Source organism: Microtus ochrogaster, assembly GCF_000317375.1.
Source record: "Microtus ochrogaster isolate Prairie Vole_2 chromosome 14 unlocalized genomic scaffold, MicOch1.0 chr14_random_3, whole genome shotgun sequence".
Lineage (NCBI taxonomy): Eukaryota > Metazoa > Chordata > Mammalia > Rodentia > Cricetidae > Microtus > Microtus ochrogaster.
The window spans coordinates 1,017,215-1,038,478 of record NW_004949098.1 but is presented as its reverse complement, the minus strand read 5'-3'; the positions used below and the strand labels follow the sequence as shown (position 1 = coordinate 1,038,478).

Sequence of the window (21,264 nt, the reverse complement as noted above, 5' to 3'; positions counted from 1 at the left end):
GGGGAGGTGATCTTAGCTGCCTTTCCTCAGCTGTCTGGGGCTTGCTGAGCAGTGAACTCCAGGGATCCACCTGTGTCTGCTTCCCCAGCCCTAGGATTACACGCGCATGCCACCTGGATCCAGTCTCCCTTCTCCCCATTGCTCAGCTTCTCTGCTGTCACCTCTCTCTAGTCAAGGTGCTTACAGGAGCTCACAGCTGTCCCCCAGTTCTGGATGGATACGCAGCACGATTGCCACAGGTTCATTACCACCCAGACACAGCAAGGCGCAGGTCATCCTGGGGTACACAGTGAGACCGTCTCAAAAAACAAAGGAAATCTATAAATGCTCCTACTCAGGAGGCTGAGACTGCAAGATCAAAGCCTGCTTGGGCTAGAGAGAGTTAAGGTTACACTGAGCAACTTTGCGAGGACCAAGTCTCAAGTATAAAGACTGGGGCCAGGTATGGTGGCACATATCTGTCCTCCCAGCACTTGGGAAGCTAAAGGTCAGCCTGGGCTACAGGAGACCCTACCTCAAAGAGGGGTTGGAAGGAAAACACGAGATGGATGTAACTTAGTGACAGGGTTGCTTGGTTGGCTCTGGGTTCAAGTGCTGGGGCACTTAAAATTATGTATATATTTGAAATTGAAAGAAACTAAATTTGCCCCAAATATGTATAGACTTTAACTGTGTGTAGTCTCTGAACCCCAGTGTAGGAACCACTGACCCAGCACCTCTCGGCAGTGTGAGGCACCCGGAGGTGGAGGATGGACGTTAAGTTACAGGCTAATATGACTTGTTTTATATAGTGATTTGTGATGTTTTGGATGAGATGTGCCCCATAATCCCAGGCATTTCATACTGGTTCCGTATTTAGTGGCGCTGTTTGGAGTGGTTTAGGAGCTGTGGCCTTGTTGGAGGAAGTGTCACTGGGGGCAGGTTGAGACGTTAAGGACTGACACAATTTCTCGTCCTTCCTTTCTGCCTCCCACTTGAGCTTCAGCTTCTGCTTTTAGCATCGGGTTCCTGCTGCCCGTTCATTTGTAGTGTTTATCACAGCAATAGAAAGGTAACACGGTGTCCAACCTCCTACAGGCTTTAGTATTCCAGAACCCATCTCCGTGGATACTGAAAGATAACACTGTACTCCAAATGTATTTACTGATCCCATCAGTGATGGGCAGTGCTAACTTGCCCCAAAGACGACGGCACTCTAAAGTGCTCATTTTTAAGATCCAATCACACACTAAATATTTTGAAAAAAAAAAAAAAAGTTAAAATTTATTAATAATAGTTAACATCACATGGTTAATTCGACTAGTTCTCTACTGTACATGGTGACAACACATTCACTAGACTGAGTGCCCAGGGATTTGAGATGAGCCAAAAGTTACTGAACATCACACAAAGCAGCATTAGCGGAGGGCTGTCAGCCCAGGGCTGGGAGCAGCCAGCCTAGTGCCAAGAACACAGCACACTGCCTCCTGCTCTGGAGTGAAAGCCAACACTTCCTCAAAAGCTAGCCACACGCCCGTCTCCACCTACAAAGTGTCCTCTCTCAGAGATGGGGCCTGATCTGACAGTGTAAAATTTAAGATTCAAAAATGTCGTCAAGATCCGTCTGCACTCCGTGGCTACCTTCTAGTGTTTCTCACATCTGTAGGTGGCTTTGGCTTTCAATGGTCTGGATCAGGTCGGGGAAGCGAGGGTGCCACACCCCACTGGCAGTGCCAGCCTGGTACAGTCTCAGGAGGACCGGGCTCTGCTCTGCACGACTGAGAAATGCTCACAACTTGGGTGTACCAGCGGTGAGTTTCTCTCGGTCTCTCTGTTTTGACCCCTGCACCCTGCTCATTAGCACGACAAGGCTGTCCCCTCTTTAGTAGGTCGTAGCCGGGTTTAACTGTGGTGGTCAATCTAGTATTTTTAGAGCAGAAGTGAACTTTTGGAGTCAGAGCAGAGGACAGGGCTTTCGAGACCTCCTCCAACAGTCTGAAATAAATAGCATGTATAAAAAAAGTGAGTCAGCCCCTCAGTGCAGCTCAGTCTGGGGAGGCAGACGGACAGCAGAGGGCGAAGGTACAAACACCCCATAGCATCCCTGAGGTTTTTGGTTGTTTCGTTGCTTCATTTGGTTTGTTATGACAATCAGATAGAACTTTAAGGACATTTTTTTTCTTTTTGGTGGCTTCCTTTAAGATGCTAAACAGTTTTAAAACACTGACTGACCTACAGATGGAGATTGCTAAGCAGTGAGTATTTGAACAAGTCCTTCGGTTTCTTTTAGCTAACATCCCAGGCGATATCACTCAGGAGAGCAGACAGAGCAGCCAGCTGCTGCGGTTTTCTCTGTCCAGGGGCCAGCCTCAGTCTCCATCCCTGCCCTGAACACTCTCCCGAGACTGCAGGAAAGGGCTGGTACTCTGCCGTCTGCCCACCACACCTCTCCTCTGCCCGCGGGTGAATAAGTTGTTTCTAGGAGCCAGTGTCTCCACCTCATATTCTGAACTACACGGATTTACTAATGAGGCCAAGTCACAAGACCCTGGCCAGCTATGTACAGAACAAAGGAACATATAAATACATTACTTACAATTAACCATTACACAATGAAGGAGAGGACCTGTTTCACAAACTAAATAAATTTCAAACATAAATTAAGAAACAAACAAAATAAAACAGTGTTTCCACTTCTGCAGGGGGGGAAAAAACTTAAAAAGCTACCAAAAGTCACCCCAACCAAGGTCTGTTTTTCGTGAATGATGCATTCAGCCATGTGAGGTAAAGCCACAAACACTTGGAGGAGGTGTCAAATCTTGGCTTTGGTTTGGATTCTCTATTCCAGGACAGCAAATGTTAGAACCAGCAGGGAAATGCTTATGGTTGAGCTGAAGAGGGTCAGCCATAAGGCCATCATGGGGGGATATCCCTCTACTTCGCCTCCCTCCCAACGTCTGCCTCTGACAAAAGAAGCAAACATCCTTTTGGTGAGATGCTGTCCACCTACAAATGTCACATTCACATCCAAGATGAGGCAGCCATGTCTTTAAGACTATCTCCATCCCATAGGATTGTACCGGAAGTAGAACAGGGAGAGAAATGATCTCAGGAGGTAACAGGAGCAACTGTGAACAGTTCCATACTTCTGATTCTCAGGAAGGCCAAGGATCGGGTGTCAAACTCTACAGTGAACATACAGAGACAAAGCCTCAGTCTCCCAGGGTCCTCTCTGGGCATGAAATGACAAGGGGTCCATCCATCCTCATAACTTAAAGCAGGAAGCGGCCGCGCAGCAGAGAAGTCCCGTCTGGTCTCTGACTCTACCTCTGTCCGGCTTCCCGGATGCGGCAGGCCACCGCAGTGATAAGAGCCGCTCCCTTCCCACTGCCGTCCTCGGACTCCAGGAAAGACACATCACATTTCGGAGCCAGATCTCTCACGGTCTCATGCATGACTTTGGCAAAGCTAAAAAGAGAGAAAGAAGGGATGTGACTGGTTCGTGTCCTCCAAGGAAGCTGGAAACAGGAAGGAAGGTGAGAAGCACGACAACACTGATTGGGTACCGGGTGCCAGAAAACACAGTCTTGAGGGCCACGCCCTAGTCTTACAACAGAGTGGCCAGTCAAGAGAGTGGAAGGCTCAAGTTTGGCACAAATGTCTTGAGAGGCTGGAGAACTTTTTTAAAAAATAAATCAGCTGGTCCTGGGATGGAGCTCAGTTGATGATGCTTGCCTAGCGATACAAGTGAGGCCCTTGGGTTTTATCCCCAGCATCAACTGAGTGTGGTAGCACTTGTCCGTAATCCCAGCAAACAGGAAGCAGAGGCAAGAGAGTCAAAAGCTCAAGGTTACCCTTGGCTCTATAGAAAGTTAGAGGCGGGTCTGGAATACAAGAGACCAGCTTTAAAAACAGCTGGGACGGCTGGCTCGGCACGAGCAGTGCACACGACTCTTGCAGGACCAAGATTCAGTTCCCAGCACCCACGTGACACCAGCTCCAATGCCATCTTCTGGCCTCTGTAGGCACGGTACCCAAGTACACAATCTCCCCACACTCCCCACCTTTACCCATATACAAATAGTTACAGGGTCAATTATGGGTTAGAGAGATGGCTCTGTGGTTAGAGCATCTATTCATCTACTGTTCTTTCAAGAGACAAATGTAATTGGTAGCATGTCAGGCTGCTCACCAATGCCTGTAGCTCCAGTTCCAGGGAATCAATCCGTCTCCGGCACCTAACCCTGTGTATGTACCCCTATATAGACACATGCACATACATGCTTCAGTGTTGTGGGTTATGTGTCATCTGAGCATGAATAAAGCCACTGTCAGCACACAGACATGGGCATGGCTATGTGCCTCCAAAACCTTTAGTAACACAAGCCCCGAGTTACTAAATGTGTGATAATCCCTGGACCACAGGGAAAATCTTGCTGTTATCATAGAGTGAGGCGACCAGAGTATTCCCAGCAGCACTGTTCACAACAGCTAAAATGTCAGAACAATTAAACAACAGAGAACAGCAGTGATGTGATCACTGGAAAACATGATCCCCCCCACCCCCCGCCCCAGTCAGGTGTGCTGATGCACACCTGCCATTCCACCTTGTGAGGTGGAAGTCAGAGGGTTAGGAATTTGAGGCCAGCCTCAGCTACATAATTTGGTCAAGGCCGATGCGGCTTACACAAGTCTCTGCCTCAAAAAACCAAAAAGCTGCTGTCCAGCCACAACCGCACAAAGACTTTTGATATGGGAGTACCTTCTGTGTGATGCTTATATTGGTTAATGAATAAAAAAACTGCATTGGCCTGATAGGGCAGAATTTAGGTAGGTGGAGAAGACAGAACTAAATTCTGGGAGGAAGAAAGCAGAGTCAGAGAGATGCCATGGATCGACCACCAGAGTAAGACATGCTGCTGAAACTTAGCCATTAAACCACTGCCACATGGAGGTACACAGATTAATAGAAATGGGTTAAATAAAGATGTAGGAGCTAGCCAATAAGAAGCTAGAGCTAATGGACCAAACAGTGTTTTAATTAATACAGTTTTTGTGTGGTTATTTTGGGGCTAAGCTAGCTGGGTGGCCGGGACGAACAAGCAGCCTCCTTGCAACAGACTCCCAAGCCAGCAAAGGGGCCATGACCATTAATCTCCAAACTAAGCACTAAACGCTCTTTGGAGTGGCTGAGAGAAGTCAAGGACAGAAGTGCACCAGGAAGGGAGGACAGGGAAGGCCTCCAGGGGCAGGCACTCACTGAGGATGGAGCTTGTAGAGAGTCCCGTCTACACCCACTGTCACTTTGAGGCTGTCCAGCCCTCGGTTTTCTCTTATCTTGTCCACCACAGCAGCCATGCCTGCGCCGCAAAGCTGAGCCGCACGCCGGGCGACCACGGTGCACACCTCCTTCACGATGATGCTGTCATCGCAGGTGCTCTCCAGCCCTAGGTGGCGCAGGATGGCGCGGACCTGCAGCAGGGCCAGGCAGTCACTGCGTGCAAGGGAGACAATGGATGGTCAGGTGTGCCCAGGCAGGTTCTGGGGAGTGAGGTGGGGTGGGGGCGGCGTTATCTGGCTCTTGAGCAGTGCTCATCCGCTCGTTCTTCCCACAGGTGACAGAGCTATGAACAAATGGCCCTCATTCTATCTGACACCCAAGGCAGAACATGGCTACCACCACAAAACTGATGCTCACAGGCGTGCTGGCCTGCCATCCCAGCTTTCAGGAAGCTGAAGCAGGAGGATTGCCAAGTGCAATGGCAACCGTGGTTACATAGTAAGATCTACCTCAAGAAGACCAAAACCAAACTACACTAAAGACAAAGGAAACTCACACCCTCCAAGCAGACTAGCCCTGATATTCAGTTTAAACTCAGCAATACCACTTTCCACGGCCTTTTTCCATGTCCAGCATGGTTCTTTGGGGAAGTGTCAGTCAAGAAGGGGTCACTCACTGTAAGCAGACCAATGTGAGCCACATCCTGACCTCACAAGAGCTGGGGAAACCTGTGAGCCTGTCCATTCATGAGGGGAAAAATGAGCACATGGACCCACCTTCTTCCCAAGTCCCCATCCTTACCTCTCGATCTGAGACAGGAACTTGGTCTCAAAGATTCCCCTCGTCTTGAGGCGCTCTGAGATGCGGCCGCGGAAGAGCAACCCTCTCTTAGTGAAATCGATGAGGATGTTGCGCACGATCTCGCCCAAGTACATGCCGCTGATCATCTTCTCGAATCTGCAGTGTGACAGTGCCCACAGAAGTCAGAACGGGGCAAACGTGTCCAGGCAAAAAAGAAAGAAGGGAGCTGGCACACTCCTCTTGCGGGAAAACAACAGCTCCTGCGTCGTGTGAGCAACATCCAGGAATCTTTTCAAACATTCACCAAAACTCACCACCTGACTGTTGACAGCTCCTTAGGAAGAGACACACTCACAAACCCAATACCACTTTCAGGATCGGGGGAAGATGGCTGAGTCTTCATCCCTAATTCCATTGGACAACTTACTTGCTTTCCCTTGGACCTCAAATAACTGGTGTCAACACACACTTTTGGAGCCAGCCATGACTATGACTAAGCACAATGCCTTTTTAAAAAGCTAAAGCCCGGGGGCTGGAGAGATGGCTCAGTGGTTAAGAGCATTGCCTGCTCTTCCAAAGGTCCTGAGTTCAATTCCCAGCAACCACATGGTGGCTCACAACCATCTGTAATGAGGTCTGGTGCCCTCTTCTGGCCTGCAGGCATACACATAGAAAGAATATTGTATACATAATAAATAAATAAATATTAAAAAAAAAAAAAAGCTAAAGCCCAAGGGTCCCCAAGGGTCAGTGACGATACTATTGTTGCCCTACCTCATTGTGTAGCCTGCTTCCTTCATGAATGGTGCTTGCCTGGCTTGCAGAGGTGTTTTAGTCTGGGCCCTCTAATTTAGACTAATTATTTGCAAAGTGTTGTCTAAAGGGCCAAGATCTTTGACTAATTCAGTGTGGTGACACTGTAGATGGCATCTTCCTAGTGGGAAAGGTGGCAGACCTTAGGCCTCAGCTCAAGCTCTAAGCCTCCACACTGCATGAGGCTCTGTAACACTGGGGATGCTCATCCAGTCTGACAATAGAGGCACTAGATGCTGAGTAGCCAGAGAAAGGCTTCCTTCCTGTCAAAGCCACGCCAACACCACTTCTTCACCCTGGGAGCCATGAGCTGCCAGTTCCCATGGGCTTTCCTCAGTCTCAGACCTAGCCTCCAGTGCACTCTCCCTGACCTTATCGGTGTGTTTAAGAAGCTCTTTGAAGGAGAAACCCACTAAGGTCCTCAAGAGAATAAATGTCTGGTGGGGAAATGCCGTGGTGGAGAGAGCCCAGCCAACCGAGGTCTCATTCAGGATGTAGGCCCCCAACACAGGTGAGTGCTTACCTCTGCTTGCCAGGGTTGAGAGAGAGCTCATCCACAGCAACATCAAACTCTGTGCGGAAGTCATTCAGGCAGCCGTTGTCCCCAAAGGCCCCCCACTCCATGTTGACGCACATCCGTCCCTCCTCTCCATCCACCAGCTCCACATTGCGCATCTCTTCCATGTAGCAGGCATTGCTTCCAGTGCCTGTCAATCAGAGGGCACCGGTCCTCCGTCAGCACCAGTCTCCCATCCACCCGAGGCCATGCATCACCATTCGGGAAGGAGAGTTGGTGTCCTTACCAACAATAAGGCCAACTTCACAGTGAGGGTCTTCATAGCCACAGGTCATCATGGTCCCAACTGTGTCATTCACGACAGCAACTACATCCAGGTCAAACTCCTGATGGCAGAAGCAGATGCCTGTCTAGTCCACAAATTCCAATATCCTCTGCTTAGGCACTTTAAGACAGACAGACAGAAACACGCACGCACGCGCACACACACACACACACACACACACAGCCACTTATCTGCTCACTCCTCTCTGCTCTCCCCATTCAACTTCACTTTTCCTCAAAGCCTTCCAGCAGCACCTGCCACTGGATCACGGGCTTCTGTTTATAGAGTAGACTGTTGTGGTCAGCCCTGAGTCCCCACGCCCAGTAGTTAATCAACCACTGCTGAGTAATGAAGCTAATTTCCCTCCAACAAAGTAATAGCATGTGATATTGCCCTGACTCTGAATACAGCAACCACCTTGGGTTCTGGGGGACCAACACATCAGGATCTGCACTATGTCTCCTGCGGGGGTACCAACCATCGGGACTTATACTATGGCTCCCACCTCTCGCCGGTGAATTGCTTCCTTCAGCAACGTGACCACATCCTCGCCCTCACAGCCAGATGCCTTGAAGCCTTTTGTCCACTTGAGGAGGATGCTCTGGAAGAAAACAAACAAACAAATAAATAACTCACAGGCACACACAGGGGGACATCAGAAAGGGGATACTGGTCATTCCTGGAGCCCCACTTTGCAAACAGATTACCCACAAATGATCTTGCGCTTGTATCTAAGGTACTGACTTGGTTGTATCATTTCATTCTCACCACCGGAACAGCGAGCTGGGGAACAGCATAGGGAGAGAAGCCACCAGGCTCCCCAGAGTCTGTACAGACTCAGACAGAGAAAGAACGTGGTCGGGCAGGGAGGGATGAGTGCTTCTGTTCATGTCTGTGTGCACAAAGCTGTGCAGGTGGCAGGCGTGTGGAGGCCGGGGGCCAATACCTGATATCTTCCCCCTTTGCTGTGCACCTTATTGTTTTCAGGGACCTGTCATTAAACCTGGAACTCACTAATTCAGTTAGATTGGCTGGTCAAGGAGTGCCCAGATCTCCCTGGCTCTGCTTCCCCATGGCTGGGGTGACAGGCACATTATTGTACCCGGGTTTTATATGGGTGCTGGAGATACAAATTCAGATCCTCTTTCTTACAAGGCAAGTACTGTACCATCTGAGCCATCTCCTAGCCCCTTAGAGCCCCTTTAATGTGCCCTTCATTGTGTGGGGGCCATCTGAACAGATACCCATTGACTTTGCACGTGGGAGAAAGGTTTGTTCCCTATTGCTCTTGATACTGTAGCCGCCAGCACAAACCAGCACCCTCAAACCCCTTTCCCGAAAGGCTGGAACCACGGCCACCCACACGCACGGTGTCTCCAAGCCTCGCTCATGGACGCGCCCATCGCTTGCGTATTCTTAATAAGCCTGGATGTGTCATCCTGTGATCAGATCCCAAGAGATTCAGAACCAAACAGCCCCGTGAAGGCCTGGCTTCACCCCACACAGACAAAGGCATGTTTGTCTCCTCTGCCCATCTCTCATCTACCGGTGACTTTTGTGCCTCTGGCAAAAGTGTTTATAACCTCATTTCAGATGATCATTACAATAAGACAACACTGGGCTTCAACAGCCAGGGAGACTTGCCCAAAGTCAGTGGTGAATACATGTGGCCAGAGACCTCTGGGTCTCCGTGTCTCCTTAATGTCTACTGAAGCCTCATCCAAGAGGTGATGTCATCAGAGCCAATGGCCACAGCTGGCTCCTGCTTTGTGTACTCTTTATTTAGTTCTAGACTTAATACACAGGCTTCACAGAAACAGACAGGAAAATTCAGCAAGTATCTAAGATGTTACAGTCCTGACAGGAACAGTCAACAGTGTCAGGTTCCCCGATAAATGCACAAAGATTGCACATGCGTTGGCACGAAAAGGTAGTGTCTACCTGGGTGCATGAGGACCTGAGTTTGATATCCAGTACCCACGTAAAAACCTGGGAAGGTGGACACCGCAGAATCTCTAGGGCTTGGTGTCTAGACAGCCTTGCAAAATTAGTAAGCTCCAGGCTCTCATTACTCTCATTAGAGAGACGTTGTCTCAAAAACAAGGTAGATACCCCTGCCTGAACATACATGTGGCACCCCAACATACACACAAATAAGTTAAATTTTAAAATATGAGTTCCCACTAATGTCCCCAACCAAGGTCACTCATACCCTCTTTCCCTCTTCAAAGAGCAACTCTCCCTGCTGTAAATTAAAGCCCACATGACAGCCCTCCCGGAAGGCAGCGCTACCTGGTCCAGGCTGTTCTGTTGGCACGGGAAGGAGAAGGTGAAGCCCAGAGGCAGAGACACGCCTTTCATGCCCATGTACTCAAGGAAGTCCGCGATGCACTGGACGATGTGGTCAAAGAGCTGCAGGAAGAAAGGGCATTGAGGGAAGGAACCGGGCCAGAGGGGGATGCCCCCAAACATTCGACCAAGGAGAATTGCAAGCTCAGGCATCACCTGAGGAGCCACTCTGCCAGGGCCCTGAACCCTTGAGCCCTACCCAAGCCAGGGGGGAAAGGCGCGGGGTGGGGGGTGTGTCTTTGAAGTTGGGAAGGCCACTGGATCCTCCCAGAAGCTCATGACCTCCCCTCTTCCCTGGCATGTCACCTCCTTTTCTCTCCCATCCCAAGCCTCACCTCTTCCCCAGTGCCATGCATGACATCCTGAGGGATGGAGTAGATCTTGTTATGCATCTCCACGCCCTTCCGCTTCCCGTTCCGCACGCGCACTAGCAGGACCCGGAAATTTGTTCCTCCAAGATCCAAGGCCAGAAAGTCTCCTTTCTCTGGAAAATCAACCCAGGGTGGTAATGAGTTGTTGACAGAGAGTCAGAGTTTACACACCTGCCCTTTGTTAGGAAAGACGGAGCATGAGCGCCACCTAGCAGTTAAGGAAGGAAGAACCTCAGGACCAGATCTGAATGGTCCTACCTGACCCCAGAAGTCAGCTCTTTAGAACATCAGGTATGCCAATACAGTATGCTTAAAATTGTCAGATGTAACATCTGAGCCAAGACAAATGCTACAGAGGGTAGATTCTGGAAGAGAGAAGGAACAGCCGAGGGACTCTTTCAAAGGAAACTGAGGTCAGGCAGTGTGGCAAGCCTGCAATCCCAGCATTGGGGACGTGGAGGCAGGAGGATCAGGCATTCAAGGCCAGCCTCAGCTACACTGTGAGTTTAAAGTCAATCTTGGGCCATACGACCCCGAGGCAAGCCAACCCATTTCGTTCCCCCATATAGATGGTCTTAGAGATATGACTGAATGGGACAAGGCCGCATCACTAGGAGGCGACCAGCGACCAAACCTTAGTTTCTTCCCCTGGAGCCTATGCCAACTATGAAAGACCACCATGGATCAGAAAGTTTTTGTGGGGGCAGGTAGGAAATACAAATAGACCCCAACTAACAGTGTTTGAGAGCTGACTCTTGACCCAGATCCCTAGGTCTGAATGTTGCTGACGTTGTCTGATTGTATGACCCTGAGCAAGGTTCTTAACTTCTCTCAGCTTCAGTTCTCTGCCAAACAGCAGATTTTTAACAAAATTGGTCCAAGTGTTAGCTACACCAATAATCCTAGAACAAGTATTCACATTAAGCTACATGAGACCCACGCCAAAAAGCAAAACAATTGGGGCCCGAGAGATAATTTCAGCAGATATTTTTCTTGCAGGTCACGAGTTCATTCCCTAGCACCCACATCACAGCTGCCTGCAACCCCACCTCCAGGACTGGACACCCTCTCATGGATTCAACCAGCTTATGCATACTGACAGGCACGAAACTTGACATAAATCTTTTTTAAAAGGTCCATGACGAATGTCGGCAGCAGAACAAACCCCACCAGGCGGGCTGAGGGCACCCGTGCTGTGTACCTGTACCATCCGGGGTGGCGCACACGTAAGTAGGCAGCATCTTCACAGGGGCCACCGCATGTGTGTCCTTGCTCAGACCTTGCTCCATTTCCACCTTCATCCTCCTTTTGATCTCCAGCAGCTGCTCGCGGCTCAGCTTCAGAGCCTCCAGGGTCTTCTGGCGGGCACGGTGTTGGTCAGCCAGCCGGTATGCCACCGCTGTCACCATAGCCGCCCCTTTGCCACTGCCATCCTCAGACCGGAGGAAGCGAACATCACAGTCGGGCACCAGCCTCCTCACTGCCTTGTGAAGACGCTTGGCAAAACTGCAGCGGCACACAGAGTAAGAGACAGGTGTCCATGGTTACAGTGGTACAAACGGTTGCAGGGTAGCTTCCGCCTCTGCCCCGAGCCAGCGGCCCAGTGTCCACGTCTCCTCTCTCCATTCCTCCATCTTACTGTATAAGAGCTGGGATGCAATCGTGACTGCCCTAGCGCTGGGATGCAATCGTGACTGCCCTAGCTGGTTCTTCTAAAGCTACTGCCCCCTGTATGCAGTCACATGAGACATGATCTTTCTCATGGAACACGTCACAGCCCCTCTGCTTAGCAGATGGAGTCATCCTCTGCTAGGGAAATCTACTAGAGTCAAGTGTTTCTGTTGCTGCCTGCTCCTGGTTCATCTCATTTTATCCAATGCCCAGGGAATACCCTACAGGAACAGGTGGATTCAGGAGGATCTCAGTGAGGTCCAGGACAGGCTCCAAAGCTACACAGAAACCTTGTCTTGAAAAAACAAAACCAAAAGGTGGAGGCAGCTGGGGATGATGTCTAGCTGGCAACGTGCTTGCCTACAATGCACGGAGCACTCAATCCGACACTACATAAAGGTGCACAAGCCTGTAATCTGAGAACTTGGGAGGTAGAGAAAAGAGGATCAGAAATTTAAGCTCGTCCATGGCCACATATTGAGGCCAGTCTAAAGCTACACGACAGCCTATCTCAAAACAGCAAAAACCAGAGAGTGGAGGAGACAAGACAAGACAAGAACTCAGCAGCCAGGAGCTCTGGACAGAGGGCAAATCACCAGCTGCCTTCAGAAATCAAGCCCACCCAGACCGACAGTGTCCACTGGGGAACAAAGCACTGACTCCTGGAGTCTCCAGCGGGCTCCATTGCTCCCACGCCCAGACTGCTCACTCACTGGGGGTGTTTCTTGTAGACAGAGCCATCGACACCGATGGTGGAGCGAAGTCGCTCCTCGCCCTTGTTCTCTTTGATGCGCCACAGTACCGCAGCCAGGGTGGCCGCGCACAGGCTGGCCGAGCGCGTGGACACAATCTGGCAGATTCGTTGTGTGGCCACGCAGTCCTCCTGCAACGGAGTCAGACCCAGACGCACCAGGATCTGGTAGGCCTTCCGTAGTCCATCCTTATCACTAGGAAACAGAAAATAGGGTGTGAGATAGGGTGTCTAACTCGCTGTGACCAGTGGGAGGGGCTGTGGGCTGGCCGGGGAGCCCCCAGCTCCAGCAAACTCCCCCTTCAAGGGAGAGTAGACTCCTTCAGCAGGAGGGAGGAGAGCCCAACACAGCAATTCCGAGACTCCTCTCCCAGAGCCCCGCTCCCTCTACATACACACAGGAAAAAACTAGTAGCTCCTCTACGTGTGCCTTATAAAGACAAGACCCTGTTTTGGCTGCTCCACACGCTACGTGAGCGAGTGCGGGTTCCTGCTCTGCTCCCCTCGAAGCAGATGAATGGCGGGCCAGCTGCCAGCTACCTCTGAGTGCAGGAGTTCAGTGTGCAGCCCATCTGTCACTCTCTAGAACAGCATTAGTCAGACTGTACCTGCAGCTAGGGTCAAGGAGACTCGAGTGGGCACGTGCCTCTGTAACACAGGTCTTTGTCCTGCTTTGGGCTTACAAAGAGTGGGCAGAATTACTCCAAGGGTCCTTATTAGCAAAGTCCATTGAACTATTTTGCTGCCCTGCTTTGGCACAAAAACTTTCTCTCTCCATCATGTCCCTTCAGTCACATCGAAATCTCAAGCATAGAAGAGTAGAGTTAAATCTTGTGGTATTGTTATAAATGATAAAGAAAAACCAGGATGTTCTTACTCCCATCTCTGCCAAGCTATGAGTGGGTACGTGTATCTGTGGGAATCTGCACTGGTTAGCCTCAATGGTCAGCTTGAAACAGTCATCTGAGGACAAGCCTCAATGGAGGAACTGCCTGGATCAGTTGGCCTGTGGACATGTCTGTAAGGGACTGTCTTGATTGTCAATTGCTGAGCCCTCTCAGCCTACTGTGGGTGGTCCATTCTTAGGCAGATGGTGCTGGACTGAAAAAGGAAGCCAGTTGAGCCAGCAGTGTTTCTATTTCAAGTTCCAACTGACTTCCCTCGGTGCTGACTGTGACCCGGAAGTATAAGCCAAACCAACCGTTTCCTCTCCAAGTGGCCTTTGGTCAGAATGTGTCATCGCAGCAGAAAAGAAAACAGAGTAGCATCCAAAGACCACTTTTTTTCCTGTTGTAAAACTGGGGTCAGCACAGAATCTTTCCTCCAACATCACGCCCAGAGCAGCATCCCAAGTCCAGACTCTTGGAGACCAACTGTTTCTAGCATCCTGAGTCACCCTGGTAGTGTCATTCTCAAATTAGCAGGAGCAGAGACGAGTAAATGAAGTTGTAGGGCCACCCAAAGACACCTGTATGGACCCCCTGTGATCCTACTTCAGACCTTAAAGGCCTGCCTGGGGGGACATTCATAGGGTAAGATGCTTGCTTTGTAAATATGAGGACCCGAGTTGAATCCCCACAACTAATGTAAAAGTCAGATGATATGATGATGTGTGTCTGAACGCAGCACCGAGGAGGGGGAGATGGGGGAGACCTTGGGGGCTCCCTGGCCAATCAGCCTAGTATACTTGGTAAATCTAGGCCAGTGAGAAAAATCTCTCTTAAAGATAGGCAGCCTGTAGAACATACAAAGTCTGACCTACGGCACACACATTTACACACAGACACACACAGAGCTCAAAGCCAACCCCCTCCATTCCCCCTCCACCCCAGTTCCCACCCAAATCATAGAGACTGGGTGAGCAGAGAGGCAGAAGGCCCAGCAGCTTACTCCTCAATATCTGATACATCTTTGGTCTCGAAGGAGCCAGTGGTAAGGAGTTCCGGGCTGAGCTTCCCCTGGAACAACAGCTCTTCCTTAGCCATCTTGACCAGGATGAGTCTGACCAGTTCCCCCATGTACATCCCGCTGATCATCTTCTCAAACCTGCAGAGACAGACCAGTGACGGTCCAGTAACGGACGGACGCCATGCCTCCTCCAGAGACAGACCAGTGACGGTCCAGTAACAGACGGATGCCATGCCTCCTCCAGAGACAGACCAGTGACGGTCCATTAACGGACGGACGCCATGCCTCCTCCCGAGACAGACCAGTGACGGTCCAGTAACGGACGGACGCCGTGCCTCCTCCCGAGGCCGACAGACATGAGACTTCAGCGTGCTTTAGATGTCGGCGATTGAGGATTCATTTAGACTTACAGAACACAGCGGTTCTGTAAGGAGGCATAAGATACAGGACCAGCCAATCATCCATAAAAGTGAGTGGGTTCATTAAGCATCCCAAAGAAACATAGGGATTATGGAATATTCTGGAACAGAATCTGGGGTAACTTAAGTTTCCCAGAGAGTGATTAAGTCCAACTCAGAGCTAGGCATGGTGGTCATACCAGTAATGGCAGCACTTGGGAGATGGAGACAGGAGGGTCAGAAGTTCAAGGCCACACTAGCTACAGGAGACCCCATCTCAAAAATAAGTATTACTATTACTCTACCCCACAACAAAACAAACAACAACAAAAAATGCTTTTGCTGGTGGTACAGTTTCTGCTGCTACTGTTTTGCCTTTCTGAGACAGGGTCTCCAGGCTGGCCTCGAACCCAGGCAACCTCCATAGTACTAAGATTACAGGTGCACTGCACTACACCAAGCAGGAAAATACTCTTTTTAAAACAAAACCTTAAAGCCAGTCATGGTGGCTCGCACTGTTCACACCGAGGGGCTGAGACAGGACTGCTGTGGTTTGAGGTCACTGTAGGGTATGCACCAAGTTTTAACCCAGCCTGGTGAGATGCTGTCTCAAAAAAAAAAAAAATAGTAACAATATTTTTTTTTAAACTAGCCTTATATAGAGCCCCAACAGAAAACTGAAGTAGCTCTAATTAGATCTAGGTACAGATCTTCCCGCTCATCTACAGACACTGCCTTCCCAAGTTTGTGGACTCTCAAGAAAATGGGTGATAATAGCCAGGGCAGAGGTTGGGGCAAAGCTCCAGGGCAAATCGAGAGCTCAAGAATCTGGGGGTGAACCCTGAGAGCTTTTGGGGTACAAGAGATAAAGGAAGGCGTGACAACAGGAGAAATCAGCTCCAGAATCGAGTCCAGTAATTTAACTTCCCACCACTAGGTGTCACTGTTTTCTTTAGTGATTGTTTTTAGCCTAGGATCCTAGGATCACATGACAGAAGAAACCAAGCCTTGAGGATTATCTTTTTGGTAAAGAAAGCCCATTGACGTCTCAGAAAGGAAGCAGAATGTGTACCATACCCCAGCAGGTATGTGGCCATACCCCAGCAGGGGCGTGACACAGAGTGATATTTAGCAGAAGTTGAAAGCCAGGTTCTCAAGCAGCAAGATGTGACTTGCTAAAGAAGGATAAAGCAAAAGGAGAGCTGGCAGCTTGGCTTCAGACACCAAACAACAAAGCATTTGGGAGACTGAGGCAAAAGCATCAAAGTTTCAGGCTAGCCTAGGCTACACAGTGACACCCTGTCTCAAAATAATTAGGAAAAAATTAGGGATAGAGAAACAATTCTATTGGTGAAAATCTAAGCTAGATTCCCAGCACCCATAACTGCATGTAATTCTAGTTTCAGAGGCTCCAGCACTCTCTCTTCTGGCTTCCTCAGCATAGGCACGTGGGCAGGCACACAGTGCGGTTAATAAATGCAAAAAAAAAAAATCACTCATGCACATGAAATAAAAATCAATCTTAAAAAGAAAAAAAAAATCATTCCAGATAGTGAGTTCAAAGCCAGCTTGGGCTGCATGAGACTGTCTCAAAAATGAAAAACCCAAAGCTCCAACATGGGCCCCAGCCTGAGTAGCAGCCTGGCCTCAATTCAACACTATAAAGTTCAAATGTCTACATCACACTGTCAACTGATAGGGTACCACCCCTCCATCAATGCTCTTCACAACATGACATTGTCCAGCATGGCTTAGGGCCACCCCAGCTGACAGTCACTTTATCTGTGGGCACTTCTGAAGACACAGCTCCTCACAGTGACGAGGGTGTGCCCCAAGGATGTAAGCAGGCACCAAGTTAGTGGCTTTTCAGCGAATAAACCTCTCAGCACCCACAACAGACACATCGAGAAATCCCTAAGAGTCCAAGTGCACAGACTGCCATTTCATCATGCAGAGAAGCCTGCGTGTGACCTAAAGGCTAGCCACCTCTGCTCCAGTTCATAGAGCTAGGCTTTCTGGGCTTCCTTTCCAGATAGAGGTCAGAACTAACAGTTTTTCTAAAACACAGAATCATGAAGACCACAGAGATGGTACATTGCTCAAAACGGTTTTGCAACCGCCTTTTTAGCCCTTGCCGCAGCCAACCCTGTTTCAAGATCTTCAACAGAAGTTTAGCAAATTCAACAGCAAAATAAGGTTGTGTAAGAGTCAAAAGTAGGGCTGAAGAAATTGCTCTGTAGAGGACCCAGATTCGATTCCCAGCACCCACATGGTGGTAACTCCAGTTCCAGGGGATCCAATGCCCTCTTCTGATCTCCTCCAATCACCAAGTATGAATGTGGTACAATACACACACACAGGCAAAACACTCACATATAAAACAAAATTAACACATCTTATACAGACTTTTTAAAAAAAAAGTCAAAAGTAACAAAGCTCAAACTGGAGCATAAAGGACTCAGGATCTAAATGCTGAGCCTCCGATTTCCCCAGTACACAGCTGAACCAGAGGCCTAGTACAAATGAAGGCTGAAAGACCTGGTACTCTGAGCAAGCAACAATAAAAAAATAAAAATAAATAAAAAAAAGAAGAAGAAGAACCAACACCAGGCAGCACACACACCCTTAATCCCTTAAGAAGCAGAGGCAAGTGGGTGGGTTTGTGAATTTGTAGCCAGTTTGGGTCCACATAGACAGCCAAGGACTAAAACAGTAAGAGACCACGTCTCAAACAAAACCAAATGGAAGTCAGGGATGTAGCTCGGTTGGGAGTATTTGCCTGGGTTCAGTTCTCCTCATCAAATAAAGCAGGTGCTGCAGTCTTGTTCCCCAGCAATGATGGGCCGAAGGCCACAGACGGTGCCTTTAAAGGACTTCAGTCAAAGTCACTGTGCCTTTTCTAAGGGCTCACTGTCTACAGGCAAAAGCAAGTACTTGGAATGTGACCTTCCAAAATGACCTTTCTGCTCAGCACACCTCTGATCCCAGCCCAGTGGGGGCTGAGGTAGGACTCTTGCTCATCAAGATTCGGTCTCGGAAAGAACCCAAGACAAAAAAAGTGACCATCCGGAAGGGCAGCAGTGTTTTTATTTCGTGACTCATGATCTTGAGCATCCCCATAACTGGTGTGTGCCACCACAACCCAAAACACGCAAAAGCACGGAAACAACAACCCTTCCCTGTGGCGGTCCCCACCTCAGCCCCACACCCTACCCATACCCACCCACAGGAAGGCCCCACTTACAGCTGCTTCCCAGGGTTCAGTGAGCCCATGTCGATTTCTCGGTCAAACTCTGTGCGGATGTCATTGAGCGTACCATCGTCCCCGAAGGCCCCCCACTCCATGTTGATGCACATCCGTCCCTCGTCACCCTCTACCATGTCAATGTGACGCATCTCCTCCATGTAGCAGGCATTACTGCCAGTACCTGGGCAAAGGAAGGAACTGTTCGTCCACTGCCTACACACACAATCGGCTCCCACCCACCTCCCTCCTCACCGCTGTTTGTCTGCCTAGGGGCTGAGATTCCTCACTGCAGCCTCCTGGAACAGGCCAGGCAGCTAGTACACTACACTGCTTAACTGCACAGGTCCTGGCTTGGCCCATAGTAACGGCACCATTATCTTTACAAAGTAGGAGAAAACGCCAGGGCTAAGAATTCCTTCCATCACCACCCGCTGATTGGCACCACCTTCACACCAGGGGCTCACTCACCCACAATGAGACCAATCTCACAGTTCTGATCATCATAGCCACAGGTCATCATGGTCCCAACTGTGTCATTCACTACGGCCACAATGTCGATGTCAAAGTCCTGCAGAGGATCAAAGGAACTTCATCATCACGAGGGAGAGACAGGCAGGAAAACGGAGAAAGCAAGATGCTCCATGCAGGTGTGTTACCAACTCAAACCGTAGCCGAAGATGGTTAGAGGAAGAGATCTCCCCATCTGTCTTCAGTAAGGACAGCTTTCCAGACAGCAGCAAGGATAGGGGCCATCTTGTCTTGTCCCTCCTACACAACCAATAGACCTAGCCTGTCACCTCAGCTCCATTCCTCCCTCTTGTCAATCATGCCAACATTTCTCCTTCAGGCTAAGGATTGAAGGATGTTTCTTGCACCAAGGCCAGAGTTACTGTTCATCAAGCAAATCTCAAAACCCCAAAGGTATCTGATCACATATAAAAGTCCCTGGGAAGCATGGCAGGAATGCTCAACACTTATCCTTGAGTCCTACAAAACCATCTCGTGCTGAGTCCAAGGGCAGATGGAAAGATTCAGAGTGGAGCTGACAGAGCCGGCAGCCAGAGAGCTCCCACCAGCTACTCACCCCTCTGCGCCGGATAGCCTGCCGGATCAGATTCACCACATCCCTGCCTTCCACGCCGCTCGACTTGAACCCCTTGGTCCACGAGACCAAGAAACTCTAGAAGAAGACCAAAGAATGATTTCCCACAACTGAAACAGTGACAACAGCGCTCAGCAGAACCCTCTGCACCTCAGGGCTGAAGCCACGGCTAAATCTGTACACTGTCTCCTGACTAGTCCAGGAAGGAGGCTCGGCTCCCAAAAAACACCGAGAGAGGAGCATGCATACACGAGTTTGTCGTGATTCCTGTCTCCGAGAAGCGGAAGGAGGTGTCAAACAGGACACACAGCCCTCACATTTCTGACCCTGCTGAGGGCTGGGATTGTGGCATGCGCTGCTGTGGCCAGTTTACGCCGTTCTGGAGATGGCACCCAAGGCACTGTGTGTGCGAAGCAAGGATTCTACCACGTGAGTGCATCCCCAGCCTCCCAGGTGTCTTTGTTTCATCCACAGGTCTTTCTCGTGGTCCTTTAGATCCAAAGAGATCTTAAATTCTCATTACTGCTAACCTGGACAGGATACGGATACCACAAAGTATGTCCTGGGGTGTAGAGGAGGATAACAGAACACCCCGTCTTTCGTACGGCATCACCGTCCTCTGCACCCACACATAATGCATATCACTCACAGGTTCCCAGAAGGACCAAAGTCTCAATACTGAGAGCTCATATGCAAAACACCTCAGCGCCACTGCCACCACAGCTGTAGAGGGCTCAGGAGTCCTCCCCTGCCCTCACAACCCCAAGCCCGATGCCACCACAAGCATCTCAGCCTGCCGTACCTCATCTAGTTTCGTCTGGTGGCAAGGGAACGAGAAGGTAAAACCCAGGGGAAGCTTCTTCGCTTTGATTTGTAGCTTGTCCATGAAGTTGGCCAGGCACTCGGCAATGTGGTCAAACAGCTGAGGACACAAACAGGAAGTGAGCCGGGAAGCAGGATAACGCAGAGGGAAAGAGACTTGGTGTGGCGGTTTTACACTGATTGCCAGCTTGTCGGAATCTGGCATGACCTAGAAGACAAACCTCTAAGCATGCCTGTGAGGGTGTTTCTGAATTAGGTTCGTTCAGGTGGGAAGATATACCCCAAACATGGTGGCACCCTTGCAACAGGCTGGGGTCCTGGATTAAAAGAGTGATTGATCTGAGCAGCACCTATATCCATGTCTCTGTTCCTGACTATGGACACAATGTGACCAGGCTCCTGCCTCCATCTTCCTGACCAAGACAGACTGTATCCTCTAACCCCGAGGTAAAATAAACCCTGACTTTCTAATGTAATTTGTTACAGTAACGCGTAACTTATAAAAAACAAACTACTAGAACTTAAGCCATCTTCTGCTCTCCTGTTAAAAGGATATGACATCTGCACTCAGTCTCCGTGTGCACAAAGGTATAACGCTGACTAGTGTTCATCAGATGGAGTCTTCCGCTGAAGGCTTTTATGTGACTCTCAGTCAGAAGAGCCCATAAGTCAGGGGAAGTAGCAATCAGACAGTCCACATATTCCCCGAGGACAGAGCATCCCCTGCTGGCCATCATGGAAGTCCGACTTATCTTCCCAGAATAGAATGCCAACCTCACTGCCAAGAAGTGCTTTGGCACCCCTGACTCTTGATGGAGGAGGGACAGAATACTTTCTGTTGGCTCTTGATAAGCAACCTTCATATTTTTCCTCTGTAAAAGAAAACTAATTCCTGGGGGCAATTCAGAGAAGTTATTTTTTAGAAAACT

The 21,264-nt window shown here is 49.6% G+C and overlaps 1 protein-coding gene across 1 annotated transcript in view; it reads right to left on the bottom strand.

Moving 5' to 3' along the window:
• Nucleotides 1–1,295: 1,295 nt before the first annotated feature.
• Hk2 (hexokinase 2) overlaps nucleotides 1,296–21,264 on the bottom strand; it is a 52,856-nt gene continuing 32,887 nt past the window's right edge. The window contains exons 4-18 of the mRNA XM_005364697.3: nucleotides 20,316–20,435; nucleotides 19,496–19,591; nucleotides 18,880–18,979; nucleotides 18,409–18,592; nucleotides 14,749–14,904; nucleotides 12,821–13,054; nucleotides 11,638–11,942; nucleotides 10,401–10,549; nucleotides 10,009–10,128; nucleotides 8,222–8,317; nucleotides 7,678–7,777; nucleotides 7,398–7,581; nucleotides 6,062–6,217; nucleotides 5,240–5,473; nucleotides 1,296–3,447 (exon numbers count right to left, since the gene is read on the bottom strand). Coding sequence (XP_005364754.1) covers nucleotides 3,303–3,447; nucleotides 5,240–5,473; nucleotides 6,062–6,217; nucleotides 7,398–7,581; nucleotides 7,678–7,777; nucleotides 8,222–8,317; nucleotides 10,009–10,128; nucleotides 10,401–10,549; nucleotides 11,638–11,942; nucleotides 12,821–13,054; nucleotides 14,749–14,904; nucleotides 18,409–18,592; nucleotides 18,880–18,979; nucleotides 19,496–19,591; nucleotides 20,316–20,435 — 2,379 coding nt within the window. The 3' untranslated portion in view covers nucleotides 1,296–3,302. The remainder of the gene's footprint in view (nucleotides 3,448–5,239; nucleotides 5,474–6,061; nucleotides 6,218–7,397; nucleotides 7,582–7,677; nucleotides 7,778–8,221; nucleotides 8,318–10,008; nucleotides 10,129–10,400; nucleotides 10,550–11,637; nucleotides 11,943–12,820; nucleotides 13,055–14,748; nucleotides 14,905–18,408; nucleotides 18,593–18,879; nucleotides 18,980–19,495; nucleotides 19,592–20,315; nucleotides 20,436–21,264) is intronic.